The sequence below is a fragment of the Drosophila bipectinata genome, chromosome 3R (assembly GCF_030179905.1).
Source record: "Drosophila bipectinata strain 14024-0381.07 chromosome 3R, DbipHiC1v2, whole genome shotgun sequence".
NCBI classification, from domain to species: Eukaryota; Metazoa; Arthropoda; class Insecta; order Diptera; family Drosophilidae; genus Drosophila; species Drosophila bipectinata.
The window spans coordinates 15,366,585-15,382,553 of record NC_091739.1 but is presented as its reverse complement, the minus strand read 5'-3'; the positions used below and the strand labels follow the sequence as shown (position 1 = coordinate 15,382,553).

The window sequence follows — 15,969 nt, the reverse complement described above, 5'->3', positions numbered from 1 at the left end:
AGTCTGATAGCCTGGTAGAGTACAATATGTAATATCTTGTTGGTACATAAATGTGCGTGACTTTCTCTAGATTGTTAAGCGTTGAGATCCTTTCTCAAAAAAACATGAAAAAAATAATGCGAGACATAAATTATATCTTAGCCTTGAGCTCTCTAAAACTGAAACAGCCAATAAAGCTAAAGAAAGAATGGTTTCTTAAAACAAAGTTCAACAATCAATCATTCGTGGCTCTTATGTTAAACAAGGATAGGCTTAAAAACTAGTTTCAAAAACAAAAACTAAACAAAAAAAAATAATATAGAGAAAATAAAGTTCATAACAATTCAATGAGTGACAAAAAAATAATGAAAGGGCGACTGTTAAGAGTAAACGAATTGACAATTTTTAAAAATGTCTTAAAAATTGAAATTCCATATGTGACAAACGCTTTGCGGACAATCCAAAAAAATTGTAATTACTCGCGACTGCCCCGCGGGGCATGGCTATGTAAAAAGAAACCATATAAAATTTCTCAGTAATAGCGCAAAAACATAACAAAAAATAATAATGGTAATCCTAACCTGACCTGCTCCTGCGCAGTTTCATTCGCTTAAAATTAGACATATACAATTAGGAAGTAGTATAGGCTGCTTTCTTAGCAGAAACTTAATGGTAACCTAGTTAGTTAGGTGTGAGGAATGTGGGATGCGTGGTTAAATAAATCTGCCCAGTTCGTCCATCTGTCGTTTGAGCATTCGAATGCCAGCTCCAAATGCTGATATGTTGTATGATTATCGAAAAATAGTGTGTGGAATGTGTTGTATATGTGAGGGGGTCCTTCTTCGTGTTCATGAGACAAAAACCAATGTGTTCCTTAAAGGAAATCCAAAGTGTAAGCTTCATATCGTACTGGTCTAATATACACATCAATAAAATTCTGGTGACAATGATGATGAAGATGATACTGAGCCTGGATCTGCATCGGCTCCATGATTACATCTACAAATGCTTCGGGGCCCCGTTTCTTCGGCTTTTCCCTAAAGCCCGAAATTCCTCACCTCGTTCAGGGTGCGGAAACATCCTTGGAAACGGTGGCGGATAAAAAGCCGCAACAGTCTAGATCGGTTGATGGTGATGGAGCTGCTGTTGCAACTGTTGCTGCTGCTGCTGTTGTTGCTGCTGTTGCTGCTGAAAATTGTACAGGGATGCAGCAGTTGCATTTGCAGCTCCCGAGTTTCCCATTAGATTCAAATGATTGTGGGGCTGCGACTGCTGTAGCGGCTGCTGTTGCTGCTGATTGGCATGTTGATGGAGCTGATGGTGCTGTGGTTTTTGTTGGTGATGGTGCTGGTTTTGAATCTGGTGATTGTTCTGGTGCTGGTGTTGAGGGATCTTATTTTCGCCACTTACACTGCGAGGGTACGACGGCAGCGATACGGTTGACTGGGATGGACCGATGCCCACCAGGCTCTGCGACTTGGAGTTGCGGGTCAAGGGCTTGTGATTCTTGACGATGTCACAGCTATGCTGCCATTGCCAGCAGCTGCGACAAAAGTATCTGAAAAGCAAAGGTGACGTAACATCCATATACTCATTTCCAATCGAATATTCTTACCGGAAACACGATAGCTCCCGGCAGTAGTAGGGACCGTGTTGAACGCCACAAATTGAGCAGAGGGCATCTTCCAGGTATGGGTCCACCTGCACCTTCTTGGTGAACTTTGTGGTTCGAATTTCAATGAAGGCGGCCGAGACGGCCTTCATGTACGAGCGAAAGTTGCTGAAAGTTACTCGACCCGACCCGATTGGATACTTGTACTTGTCCGTGTCTATTCCGGCGTACAGTACGCCATCGAACAAATCGTCCATTATCTTGCCCAGGCCTTCGGCAGTCAGTTTGCCATGAAGGGCACCCACAAAGACCGTTTTGGTTGGGTCCAGTTTCTGCGAGCTGGAACGGACAAAATTTGAATCCGCTATTATCCAGGGAATGACCTCCACCTGGATTAACGTGAGACATGTTAGAAAATGATGACAATGAACTAGACACCAGACTTACATCCTTTGACTTGATGCGACGCGATGAGATTTTAAAGAAGTAGTTGCTACCGCTATGAGAATCATCCACCTGGACAACGCAGGCCGAGAGCAGAGCCTTAACCTGCTTGTCGGATTCAAAAATGATGTACACATAGCCTTTGGGCTGCGCTGCCTGCTGCTCTTTGCCGGGCCACTCCACCCTGTCAATGGTGATTGGGTTTAGAATCGGTACATACTATAGATTCTATTGGCTACTCACTTAATGGAACCGAACGGCTTAAAGATCTGGATGAGCGACTGCTCACTAATGTCCCACGGTATGCCGCCTAGGAAGACCTTGGGAGAGTAGTTGAGCATGCGGTGTGAACGCGGCGGCAGCTGCCCGCTCCAAGTGCAGGTTGCATCGCACAGGGCCGCCGAGCTCCTGTGAAACTTGGCGACGCGATCCAGATGCCCGTCGTTTGTGGTCCCGCCAACGCCGCCGGCCATTTCGTTGGTCAAGCCCAGCCCGTTGGCTGTTCCGCCCATACCCACGCCCATCAAGTTGCTCAGATTGTTGCCCGAAACATTGCCGATGGCACCGCCGGCATAGCTCTGCAAGAGTTGGTTAAGCAGCGGCATTTGCTGCGTCTGTGCCTGCAGCAGCTTCAAGGTGTTAATGCGCTGCAGATTCTGCAGCTTGGCCAGCTCCATATCAACGCTGGCAAAGTTCTCCAGGTTGACCTGACTGAGGCCGCCATCATTGCCTCCGACCGCCGAGCCTAATCCCACGCCGTTGTTGGGCTCAAAGTTCATTTGTTGGCCACCTGCATTGGAGGTCAGCTGCTGCTCGAAATTCCGTTGCATATTGGCGTATTGATGCTGTAGCTGTTGTTGTTGCTGCTGCTGCTGCTGAAGATGGTGGTGGTGTTGCTGCTGCTGCTGCTGTTGTGGCACTTGTTGCTGCTGGCGGTGATGTGGCTGCTGCATCGAGTTAATCTTGTTACCATTCACGGAAAGCAGATTCTAAAAAAAAAAATCATGATTGTGTATTGAATTCAAGCTGAGTAGATTCCAGTGGCTTACAATCATGTCCAGCAAGTTGGGCTCGTTGATCGACTGGCTGCTGTTCTGGCTCTCTGGCGAGTTGGAACGCGTTGAGGCGTTCGCCAGACTCAATCCCAGACCGCTGCCATTGGAATTGCCCAGGCTGGTGTATCCTTGCTGCTGCTGCTGTGTAGTCTGCTGCTGCTGAGGCTGCTGGTGGTATAGCATCGAGTTCATAGAGTCCAGGGAGAGGCCATTGCCGCTGGACGAGTTGCTGCTGTCGCTGTAAGGTTGCAAGTAGACCACGATTGCCCCACGATTAGTATTTACAACCATAATTAATAGATTAAAACGTGCTAGTTTGTATTACCTGACTAAAGGTGAACTGTGAAAGGAGCGATTGTAAATAGATGTAGGCGTACTTGGCGATAAAGGTGCAGAGCAATCGAAGCTGATGTTTGTTCTTTGGAAAGCCTTAAGTGGGTTACTTTGTGCAACATTTTCAAACTAAGTTTCGCCAATTCACCCAAAAAAGAAAAGAAAGAATATAACGAATAAATAAATTAAAAACGAGGAAAGGAAACGGTAACAGAAAACTTCGCCTCAACGAAGTTGCAATATCCTTGTAGAGCCAACTATACCAACAAGGATATTCCATAGACTTGCATTTAATATTTTCTACAAAACCCCAACTGTCAAAATTATTAGGAATTTGGAAGCTTTTACCCAAATATTAATAGATCCCATCGTGAACACCAGCAGATGATACTCGGGAGACTCTGCCAGAACTCTTACAAGATTGTTAATTATATAAAAACCTTAAAATTTTGTGCTTTTTTTTTAGGAACTGTACAAGCCGTATCAGACAATATAAAAAAACTGCATATTTTAGGTGTCAAAATGTTAAAATCTCAACAGGGTTGACAATCACACACATAGAAGGGTTGACAGAGAGAGAGAGCAGTGGAAAGAGGTAGTAAAATAATCGAATAACAATTTGTTGGGTCCCAGGGACCCCCAAGTACAAGCAAAAGGTTAAGAGAATTGGTGCATTCAGTGCAGTTAGAGGTTGAAAAATAGAGGTCACATCTCCAAGGATGGCAGGCTTCATCCAAAATTTCAATTCAAATTAAACATTAAGGAGGCAGAAGCTCCTCCTCCGCTTACCTGGAAGTAGTCGAAACTGGACTTGGTGCCCGGCGAGGCCGAGGACTGAGTGGAGCTGGGCGTTAGAGGAGCGTAGACTGCCGCGTTGGCTGGCAGCTGGACGCCAACGCCATCGCCAGCAGCCGCGGCGGCAGCGGCAGCAGCAGCGGCTGCCGCACTGGCGAGCAGCAGATTGTTAACACCGCTGCTGCTGCCGTTGCCACCCACTCCGACGCTGGTTGATGCGTGGCTCGCAGGACTGCCGCCCGTGACTGTCGCGTCGGGTGCTCCGGTGCCGGTACCCGTGCCAGTGCCTGCGGCGCCCTGGCCAGATCCTGCTCCCAATCCCGCTCCAGTTCCAGCTCCCACTCCCGTTACTCCAGATCCCAGTGCTGCACCCGCCGCAGTTCCGCCTGCTGCTGCCACGGCGCCTGCCACTGCTCCTCCACCGCCTCCTATGCCCATGGCCATGGCCGAAGTCGAGGGACTCGGGCCCATTCCATTGCTGCCGCACAGGCCCAGCAGATCGTTTAGTGTGATTGGATCTGTAAGGAGAAAGAATTGGGGGGGCTGAGTGGAAGGTCAACAATTATCAAGAAAGTTTCCCAGTGCCCAGTCGTCTCGATAAATCAAAACTATTGGTCCAAGGACTCGGCAAATATTCAAAGTTCGAACCAAAAAAATGCTAATAAATTAGGCGTACTGCAGTTGCTGTTTGTGTTGCCCGTGTTGCTCTGGTTGCTGTCGTGGTTCTGGGTCATGTTTTGGGTACCGTCGCCAGCCGCCAGCCTACCAAGGTCCTTGCTATTGCCACTGACATCACTGCTGCTGCTGATGTTGCTGGTCTGGCTGCGGTTGCTGTCGTTGCCGCTTTCGTGGCTGATGTTGCCACCAACAGGGCCTGCATCGGTACTGGTGTCGCACTCGCCTGTGCTGCCAAATTCGAAGGCATCTTGTCCAGGCGTCACTGCCACCGGTGGCTGCTTTCGGAGGAACAGCTTCTCAATGCCCATCATGAGTGCGGTTGGCCTATCCTGGTACTGACTTCTTGGATCTAGCAAACTGGGTCTGGTTCTTTGGACAGTTACAATTTTGAGGCGATATTTAAAATTTGACTGCTACTTAAAAATTTGATTGCGCTTCTGGGTTGCAGTGGTGGGCAGGCAATTTTTGGAAATTCGAAATGAAAATGAAAATTTTTCGGCCGCGGACCTCTTGCGGATCGGCTAGAGAGTCCAGAGTCCGGTTGAAAGAGTCGTGTCCCGATTAAACTAACTTAATAACATTGATTAACAACAAGTGTCTACGAATTGTGTGTGCCGGTTTCTAAAAGTAAAAAACGATTGAAATGTTTTCTGTTTTGGTGTTTGTGACATTCTGAAGCCCTCGGCCTTTGACAGCAATGTGAAAGTATCAACTTGTCGATTTGGATTTGGCTCGGCCCTGCTCTGTGCTCTTCCAGTTCAGGACAAAACCATGTTTATGCCAAAGAAATTGAGCATAGGTATCTAGGAGTTCTTCTTTCAGGAGGGCGACATTGTGACCAAGAAGGACCAGCGCATCCTGAAGCATTCCGACCTGCCGGCGTTAAGACCATGCAGTCTAAGAGCTTCAAAGACCTACGAGGAGCAGCGGTGCTGCCTTCACATGCTCCACCATGAACCAGCTCCGCCGAGGAGGTAGAGTTCCGAGGAGGGTTCGGGCGTGGACCCCGCAACTAAGGTACTTCTAGTTGAACATTAAATATTAAAAAATAAACCCTACTTTTTGGACATTAGGCTAAGATTTAGAAAGCTAACTTAATCCTACATCCTTGTAATCACTGCTGGAAGAGCCCCCGTGGAGGAGTCCCAATTACCATTTATAAAGTTGATTAGGCCATCATCGTTGTGCCGGCTGAGGATATCATTCTGATTCTGTTGCTGCAGCTGGTGGTGATGTTGCTGCTGCAGCTGCAGGTGGTGCTGCTGTTGCTGATGTTCCAGGAATGAGCTGATCGTGGTGCCGCCGTTCAGGGCTCTCATGTTGACGCCAGTTCCAGAGCAGTCGGGGGTGTCGAACTGGAAGTATAGATAGAAAGTGGAGAAACATTATAGAGACAGGGGCATGGAGAGATTTGAACGGTAATTGTAATAAAAACGGGCGACAGTTCGCAAAACTTCTACCGGCATGTTGCCTCCCACCCAGGCGGCAACTAATGAATCGTTTATCTTTCACATTTCTTGCCACATGCCAGGCGAAAGGATGCAACAACGTAGCAACCGCACGAGGACAGGCAGCCACAAGGAGCCAAGCGTCCCGCCCCTCCCGCATATCCTGGCAGCACACCACATTCCCCATTTTCCCAGCACCCTTCTTGCTCGCCTGCCTGGCTGAAGGACTCTCGAGCGCCTGGGTGCAATTAAAAGCGCATCAAGTGTCAGTGGAGCACACTTAAAAATGCCAAATTAGTGCAAATATTGTTATCAGGCACTCACCAAACAATTTAGCGCAAAATGGCGTACAACTCATTACGCCGGATTAATGCAGTCGCCCCCGAAAGCGGAAATAAAGCAGACCGGAAATAGGGATGAGCAGCAAGACCCTTGTCGGTGGTCAGCTTATGCTCCAGTTACCTAAAAAAAAAAAGGAACCTTGACTTTGGTGCTGTAGGTCCTTGACTTTAAAGATCAATAATCATAAAGCCTATCTAGGTTTCTTTTATTAACTTGGAAGACCTCATTTGCTCGGTGGATGGAAGATCCCTCAACGATGTAGACAACCAAGAAGGAACTTCCCCGTCGGTGGCAAGTTTTGAATGCCGGAGAATGGAGCGACAGTCGACGGCTTCCTTAGTCTTTGTCAAGTTGTCACAACTATGTTAAGTACAAAACTTGCTATGGATTTAAAAATTGAATGACAACTTGATGAAGGTACGTGCAAAGTCGGAAATGGAACGAACAACCACACGCATGGCAATCATCCTGCCTACCCCACACCCACACACTGCCCCGACCCACTCCCCGCATGTACGCTTCCTGCCGGCGTGTGAGTCACAAGGATGTGAGTGGACACACTGACACACCCAAGAATGTGTGCAGGATTTTAGACTTTGTTTCTGGTCCTCGTACGTAACACCACCACCCCGACAGTTACAACTTGTGGCAGGCAGGCGATAAAAAAAAAGGCGGCGTCAATGAATGCAAATTACAAATAGTCTTGGAGCTATTTTGTAATGCCGAGGCCGCCTCCACATCCGCATCCGCATTTGCCGTCAAAAATGCCAGTAAGACGCTAAAAGCTTTCGCTGCCGGAAATGGAAAAGGCGTCAAAGAAACTAACGAGCCTCCTCCACTTTCAGGGACGAGCCTCCTCCTCGACATCGAAACAGGGATGCTCTTCCAGATACCAGCCACCTTTTAATTATATGTATTCTTCAATATCTGGTCGCTGGACAGGATTCTTGTTGGCCACAAGAGTGGAAGGAATGAACATAAACACCGAAATTGAATACGACAAAAAATCTGAACCACCCCTTGGACGCATGGATAGCACCCTGGCCTATTGACTGCTCAATTCCGTACTGCTCCCCTTCTCCGGACAGGACATCCACATCCATCCTCTCCATCGAATGCGACTTCTTTCCTGCTGCTGCGGTTGCCTTCTCCCTCCATTCCTCCAGCTCCAGCTTCCTTGCTTGTCTTTTGTCGTCGAGGATTTGCAAAAATTTGATTCAATGGCGTCTCCTCATCCTCATCATTCTCCTCCTCCTCTGGCACTTTTGCATTCTGCCAGCTGATTGCTACATGGAGATATTCAGCATCTCTCTGCGTCCTAGTCAGAGACTCCGATCCGATCCGAAGATGTCAGCCAAGGGACCGGGCCAAGGAGCCGGGCCACGCCACCCATAACTCAGTAGTTATTTATCCAATGTCCATTTGACTTGGCTTTTGTGCATTCGCTCTGCGGCTCCTTGAAAAAGGCTGGAGGATGGGGGCTAAGGGATGGGGGCTAAGGGCTGCGGGCTGGAAGGAGATGCCCCTTCTTCGTTGGCCATTTTCCTTGCCTTTGGTTGCGATTTAGTTTTGGCAAGCGATTTGCCTGGGTTGTTTTGGGTCTGGCCTGCATTTTAGCGAACACATTCGCCTCGATGTCCGGGTCTGAGTCTGGGTCCGGGTGCGGGTCGGAGGCATGGGCATGGGCCTCTGTAAATTACAAGTTTCTGCTTTCAGAAGTCATACAAATTATTATGTTTGCATCGCTTACAAACACTTATTAGATGTTTCGTCCTGGGTCCTGTTTGCTGCTCCTGCTCCTGCTCTGTTCCTATTCTTCCGGCAGTGAGCGCGTTGTAATGCTTCTGGTCCGGTCCTCTGGCCCCAAAAGGGTTTTCGGCATTAAAATTTGATGGCATGTAGTGATAAGCGTTCAATAACGATGTTGTCCATGTCGTCGCCACTCCATCGGCCATGTCGGCGCTTCCCTTGGCCTGCCCTCCTCCATTTGGGGGGCCACTTCATTCGATTCGTTTCGATTTGCCCACAGCAGCCAGAGGTTAATGCTCAGTTGTAATTTTTTATGGCCGATTACATGTTGCCAACTTGTGGGCGAAAAGGAATCGCACAAGGACGTCAGTCGGTGGGGTTGCCGGGTTGCAAGTCCATAAAGGATAAGAGTTATGGCCGAATGCATTTGAATTTGCCAGCGGTAATAGAGTGTTTGCATATTACGTGGCGAGAGTGTTTAAATCCCCTGAAAGTCAGATTCCCGGATGCAAAATTTATGAAGCTTTAGGGGATCTACAAATTGTGGAATTTCATGGACGTGGATGCCCGAGGGGAAATCAACGAGATGTATCTTCATATACAATGTTATGGAAGATTATACTAAAGAGATGACAAGTTGGAAGGATATTAAACAGTAAGAGGGTACTATCTATTCCTAAACTATAATTAACTAGTAAGACTCCTTAAATCCCAATACACCTTGGAAATTAAAAACCATTCACCGGAGCACAATCCGCTTTGAATCCTGGGCCCAAGTCGTGGCAGGAGGGCGATGTGGGTGACAGGGATTCGATAAGATGCAAATGCCTGCAGGACAGACCGTGTTGTGCTGCTGTACTGGATGGTGGGTGGGGCGCCACTACCTCACTAATGCAGTGGCACGTAATTGCTGCGCCTACGACTATGCAATGGATCCAGTTCCTCTTCCTGAACTGTCTGCTTCCTTGGCCTTTTCCAGCTGTTGCCTGGCTTGTACTTGTGCCACTGCCATTTCATTAAACGCCAATGGCTGGCTAAATTGAATTGAGTTTCGAGCACACGCCGAGTGCCATTCCATCGATTGCAGCTTTGATGCGATGTGTCGTCTTCATATTTACATAACTGCATGCCATTCATGTCCTGTGTCTCTGGCAATATGAAAACAAGACATTAAATGCCTTTCTGGATCAAAACTCAACTATCAAAGCGCATGCAGACGTCTTCGTTGTCCTGATACTCCTCCACCTCCTCCTCGACATCCTTTGCGGAGTCAGTCGCAGTTGCAGCTTCCTTTCGCATGCAGCCCATCCATTTAATAATAACAATATCGTAATTCAGGCAAGTCCCTGACAGCTCCAGCACCACCAACACCACCACCACCAGTGGCAGCTTTTACATGGGCGTAGCCTTACCTCCTCGGCCTCCATCATCATGGCCCCACAATATAATCTCCACCAGTCTCCCGCCAGCCCCACAAAACAAACGAGAGAAGCGTAGCGACATTTCAGTTTCAACGGCAACATTTCCGATTCTCAACGCTTTGTTGTCGTTGTTATTGTTCCTCTCGGGCTTGGGCTGGTTGGAGGTGGATCCTGGAGGCTCCTGGTGGCTCCTAGGGTGTGGGGGCCAAGCAGCCGTCAACAGGCATTCAATATGTGTACGTGTGCGTACAACTGCAACTGCAACTGTGTCTGTGAGCGCTAAGTGGAAATAAAACACGCGCTTTTTCCGCACTGTATTATCTGCCATGGATCTGCAGCTCCACCTATAACTTATATACAGCCCCATACAATATACCAGGCATATATAAATCGGTGCTGGGAGTCGACACCATGGAGAGCCGGCTGTTGGGCTGGAGGATGGTGCACATTTTTTAGGCAGCCCACGAGGCGAAAAGGCAAAACTTTTCCGGGGCCTATTTAAAAAACAGACCTCTCGTGGGAAAATTATGATGAATATGTGGATGCCCTGAATGAGAAGAGAAGCTAATATTTTTAATTTAATTTTAGACAAGATTTGATACTTTAATGCTTACTTTCTAGAGTTTATTTCTCCATCAAGTCTCCTACTTCTTTCTGTAACTTTCCTCGACCTGTAACCTTTTTTAGTTCAGGTCCTGTAGGAAAGTTTGGAAAACCCTAGGCTAGGGTATACAAAAAACAAGAGGCGACTCCGACTAGGCTGCCCTTTTGTGGTTGCCTTTTGTTGTTTCTGTTGCTGTTTGCTTCTATTTTCTTTTGCCGCATTTTTGTTCGCTTTTAATGATAACGCAACAGCATTGTGTACATGCCCCACCACCCACCACTGCCCCACAGAGCCACCTTTCGTCATCCGCCCAAACCACAAATGCCGGCTGTGGAGCACAGAGTCAGGAGAGGATCAGGATGGAGCAGCAGGCCACCACAACCACCACGCATGCCACCGCTGCCGATGCATTAAATGCTAGTTGAGCCGAGTGTGCGACGTCTGGCGGAGTAAATTCAATTGAATTTTGCACTCGTTTTCTGTTTTTCAGTTTTTCAATTTTTTTTTCATTTTTCCACCCAGTAGCTGCTGTTATTTTTTTCCGGCTGATTTTCCTTTCTTTTTTTTTCCTCATTTTTGTTAAATGCCAGAGGCTCATATTGCACTGGGCTACGCCCTAATGCTCCATACACAGCCCACACCAAACCACCCACCATCCCTGGATCCCAGTATCCCCAGTCTCCAGAGCAGTGCAACAAACGCACCCTGGTTGATATTTTCTTATTGTTGTAGTTGTAGTTGTTATCCTTCGCGCTGGCGGCGGGCGTGTGATTTGCTTGGTATCGACATTTTAATGATGTGCCTTGGGGCTCCTGCCACCGCATTGTTGAAAGAGACGACGACTCCGACAACGACGCCTTGTACTTTTGGCATTTGCGCGAAATGTCGAGACATTCCAATAGTCTGGAAGGGGGAGGGTCAGGACGAGGAAAACTTAGCCCGGCCTGGACATCGCAAGCTGCCAGGGACCAGAAGAAGCCAGCCTGCGGCAAATACTTAAGTATACATAACCAACTGTTAATGCCGCCCCAGCACAATGATTTGCTTGAAATGATTCCAACCCACCCACCGGGGGGCGGTCGTCCGTTTATCGTTTCATTCGGGTTTGGTCTTGGACTCCATAATGCCAATGATTTGCCTGACTGGTAATCAAATTTGAGATGGCTAATAACTGGCAATTGCAGAGACTAATTTTGGCATTAGGAAGGCCATTTCATGGGTGGGTAGTTGCAGCAACAGGTATCAATAGGAAGTAGTGGGAGATTCCTCAGTAGTTCTCCTCCAAATCTTGGAGAACCAAAGAGTTGCTTTGACCTATACCCTCTTAGGAGGTTGATGATCCTTTCCTGCTGCTAAGAGCTCAGTGGGATATGAATATAGGACACTAAATAAAGATGTTCAGCACATCCTATAACCGACAAATTATCCTTTCCAGCCATCCTAGCCATTATTTATAGGCATTTTAAACAGCGGGCAATGGCGCAATGACAAATAATATAAAAAATATATATAGGATATCTAAATACATGTATATACCAGAGAGAAGGGCGGAAGGACATTAAGTATACGCCACGTTGGCATCAAGTAGACGCATTTTAGACATTACCAGGAAATAAATATGAATATACTACCCATACACAGCAATATGGAAATGAAGGTTGGAACCTCTGCCGGGGGTAGGTTGGGGGAGACTACTCTGTGCTTACAGGACGAAATTGACATTTTGCATTTAGTTATTCAGTTGGGTCTATTTTGATCTTTTTCCACAGCCACTGCTGGCAGAAAAATTGCATAATAACCCCTTTTGAAATCGTCGGATTATCCTTAAATATTTGTGTAAACATTGTAACAAATGCGCAGCTCCATTGTCAGCCAACTCGGGGCTCACCCCCACTTTGTTCCATTGACGTAGTCAAGGCAGTTGCTTCTCCTCAGACCCGGAGAATGATGAGCAATAGACGGGCCCTGTCACAGTCGACAATGAGCAACTTTTTAGGAGGAGTAGAACGTGGCAAGGATGCAACAATGGGACCAGACCAAGTGCTCCAACGAGGGGGGGGCAGCATCTTGAGAAACCTGTCACACATATTGACAGCCGCTTTAGAATCATTTAAATCTAGTCGAGGGTCGAGGGTCGGGTCACGAGCTGATTCAGCTTCGGTTAGCATATGCGTGTGGGCATAAAGGATATAGTATTAAAAGCATCCTTGGGGAGGTGAAGGGCAACCGCCGCTTCTGACATAATTTTGATGTGTATTGCCATAAAGTCGATTGTCTGGCTGGCAACATAATTAATTTTATTGGGGATAAAGTGAGCTTAAAAAAACAGACAGGCTATTATTGGAGGTCCCATCATTGTCATAAGAAGTGGTCCTTAAGGATTTCGTTCCACTCAGGATTCAGGATACTCGAAGTATATTGCAATATGTTGCCTCCCTCTTCCAGTAATGATATGCTTTCAGGATGTCCTCTTCTCTTTAATATTGGAAACGCCCCCGTGTCCTTTTTGCCTCATTTCCTGTTCAGCATCCCCGTCGTCGATAGCTTTTTTGTGCTGCCGACGAGTGTCCTAATCGAATCATCTCATTTAAGTGAATTAAAAAACATATAAAGGAAGAGCAAAATTAAATCACGCAACTATTTTGCGCAACAAAGAGTACAATTAATGCCTACCGCCCAGCCCAGCCCCGCCCTTTGTCGAGTCTCCGTCTCCGTCTCCGGCAAGGATATCGAGATGGCGGCGGTGGCGGCGTCTGGCGAACAAAACGCCGCAAGTTTAATCGAATTTAACTACTCATAATGTGCAACAGACAAATGGCAGACTCGGTGGAGCAGAAGGATGTGGCAAGGTGGCAAGCAAAACTCTCAGAAGTGAGGCGTAAAGTTTGGCACTAATCTGATTAGGATCAGCCAGCCAGCCAGCCACTCACTGGCTCCCAGTTGGGTAGGTGAGCCACCAGCAGCAGCTGATGCCCCTGCTCCAGTCTTCTCTCCTCTCCAAATCCTGAATCTCTCTCTGAATGCGACTCCAACTCGTACGTGAGCGTTTCAATTACCGCTCCGGGAGTGCGAATGGGTTTTATTATTATTTACATACCTGTTGCAGCAGGGGCATTGTTTTGGATAAAAATTCCAATTTCCACACTTGTTCACGTCGCTATTGGTGTATTGGTGTTGGTGTTCGTGCTGGTGGCCCTCGTCCTTCGTGCTGGGGCGCTCGGCTCGGCAGCATCCGCAGCAACTGACAAAGCGGCAAAACAGATGTCACCACTTCCGCGTCCTGGTCCGGCTTTCGGCTCCGGCTCCGGCTCCCACTCCCGCGCCGCCTAACAGAGGAGCTTCGCGCTCTGCTCTCGCGATGCTCTGGACTGCTCGGGGGCTCTCTCGGCTGCGCAGAACGTGTGTGTGTGTTGGAGTCCGATGAGGAGACTTAGTTGTTGTTGTTGTTGCTCTTTTGCCGGGTCGTGATTTTTTTTTTTTGTTATTATTTTTGTTGGATAGGGAGGTGGTATGAAGGCAGGAGCAGGCGGCTGGCACCCAAGACAGCTGGCAGATGTGGCCGTATCAGCACCAAATAGTCATCGATTCATTATTCCGCCTCGTCAACGATGCAAATTTCCAATTCCAGTTCTAAAAGGACGAAAGGATAAAAATACATTAGCATAAGCCAGTAATTGAGCTGCCTTCGTCACCGTTTGGACCGTTTGGCTCTTTGTAGTTTTAGTAGGTCCCCCCCTCCCCCAACCGTTAATTCAGTTTCTCTGAACCTGAAGTCACTGAAGTAAAAAGCACACGAGTACGCACTTGAGCGTTAAATGCCGCAAATCGATCAAGGCGTATCCCTTCTCTCACTTGGTCTAACTGTAATTAACTGTTATCCTGAAGGGCTGCCCATCATTTTTGTCGCTTACTCTAAAGTCCCCCACTGTCGGAACTATGCATTATCCTTCCCGGGAAAGGACTGAAGGGGGGCGGTTGTCCTTAAACGGGAGGCAATCCTTTCGGAAGCTGTATGTTGAGCGAACCTATTATTAGAGCCATAAATCAGCATGAAATGAGCAGCAGAACACAGCAGCAGCAGCAGTGTAGCCCCCAGTTGGAGTTGGAAAATGGAGCCAAGCCCTGTCTCGCTCTCTCTCTCTCGCACGCTCACCCATCCCCGTCCCGCTCTCGCATTGAAGCTACCGCCTCGGCCTGTCTCGCTCTCCGTGCGTACAATAATGGGCAGCGGCAGCAGTGAGTAGTTAAGGCGGCGATGGCCACTAGTTGTTGTTTTTGCATTGTTGCTTTTCTGCCAGAGAGATGACGTGAGCCATGTAACGGCACTTACATAGTAGTAGTAAGTAGTGGAAGTTGTAAAACACGCACTGCCAGAAAGAGAACGAGAATGAGACGCGGCCCATTTGCACTATGCACTGTTTTTTTTTTTTTTTTTTTCGGCGACCAAACGCCGAAAGTTTACTACTATTAACAGGAATCGGCGTTTTGCCGGCGTCCCCCAATACATACCCAGGACACTTTGGTGGAACACGCGCCTGGCGCATAAATTTGTGGCAATTTAATTTTAATTCCGCACCCGCAATCGCATCCCGTTCCTATTGTCGTCAGCCGCCGTTTCTTTTCTTGCCGTGCGTGCCAAGCACATTTTTGCCCAAAACACACACGAACACGCAGGAACCGTTACTTGTACGCTTTCGTTTGGCTTTTTTCTGCTCCGCCTCCTTGTAGTACTTGGCCCCTCACTCACGGATGCATCTTCTTATTGTTAAACTATTTTTTTATTACCAAATTGATGCCGAAAATTTCAACTTTTTAGGAGCTTTATTTTTGAGCGGTCAGCAGCGGTCCGCGCCTAAATGACACGAGAGCTTGGCGTCGGTTTCGTTCGACTTCACAATATTTACTTCCCACAATACCATCTGATGATATTTTTTCGGCTTCGGGCAAATTCCAAGAAAAGCGACGCCACACCAAAAGTTTTGTCTCTATTTTTCGAATTTAATTTTTTTTTAAGGAGTCTAGAATTTGTATTATAATTTATTTTTATTCCATTGTTAAGTTTATTTATCCGTTATGCCGCGCTCCCAATCGTTCGGACTTGTTCGGCTGTAGTTCTGTAATGGAATGTAACATGTAACTGTAAATTCGACTACATCCTTCTCTCAGCAGCGAACAGCTGAACAGGATTTGCAGAGAGAATTAGGAGGGTGTGCTTTATACTATTATTTCTACTATTAAAACTATTATATATTTAGAAAGTATGCCAAAATTTAAGGTATTATTTTTTATTTTTGAGCTTAAAACCGCTTCCAAACTGTTTTCACTCACCAAGTTACAACAAATAAAATAATCATTAAGTTGTCATTAAAAACTATCAAATTTTAACTTGTTGTGTTTTTTTTATAAATATAATTCAAATTGATTGAATATCTAACGCTCTTAACATCACGATATTTTTCACAGTGCAACCGATTACGCTCTCTTCGAAACAGCTGTGCTTTGCAAGGTT

The 15,969-nt window shown here is 47.1% G+C and overlaps 1 protein-coding gene across 4 annotated transcripts; it reads right to left on the bottom strand.

Annotated features, from left to right (window-relative positions):
- Positions 1-849: 849 nt before the first annotated feature.
- orb (polyadenylation element binding protein orb) lies at positions 850-13,761 on the bottom strand. Of its 4 annotated transcripts, XM_043211915.2 has the most exons (9): positions 13,558-13,761; positions 6,050-6,251; positions 4,213-4,736; positions 3,416-3,552; positions 3,085-3,328; positions 2,279-3,024; positions 2,039-2,219; positions 1,595-1,980; positions 850-1,537 (listed from the first exon to the last, which is right to left on the bottom strand). In XM_043211915.2, exons 1-9 carry the CDS (start codon positions 13,573-13,575, stop codon positions 1,096-1,098), a joined length of 2,880 nt encoding a protein of 959 aa, XP_043067850.1. In that variant the 5' UTR covers positions 13,576-13,761; the 3' UTR covers positions 850-1,095. The 4 variants fall into 4 exon arrangements, with proteins under 4 accessions (XP_043067850.1, XP_070137345.1, XP_017103215.2 ...); XM_070281244.1 differs by lacking the exons at positions 6,050-6,251; positions 13,558-13,761 and adding an exon at positions 4,985-5,568; XM_017247726.3 differs by lacking the exons at positions 6,050-6,251; positions 13,558-13,761 and adding an exon at positions 4,895-5,567.
- Positions 13,762-15,969: the final 2,208 nt, after the last annotated feature.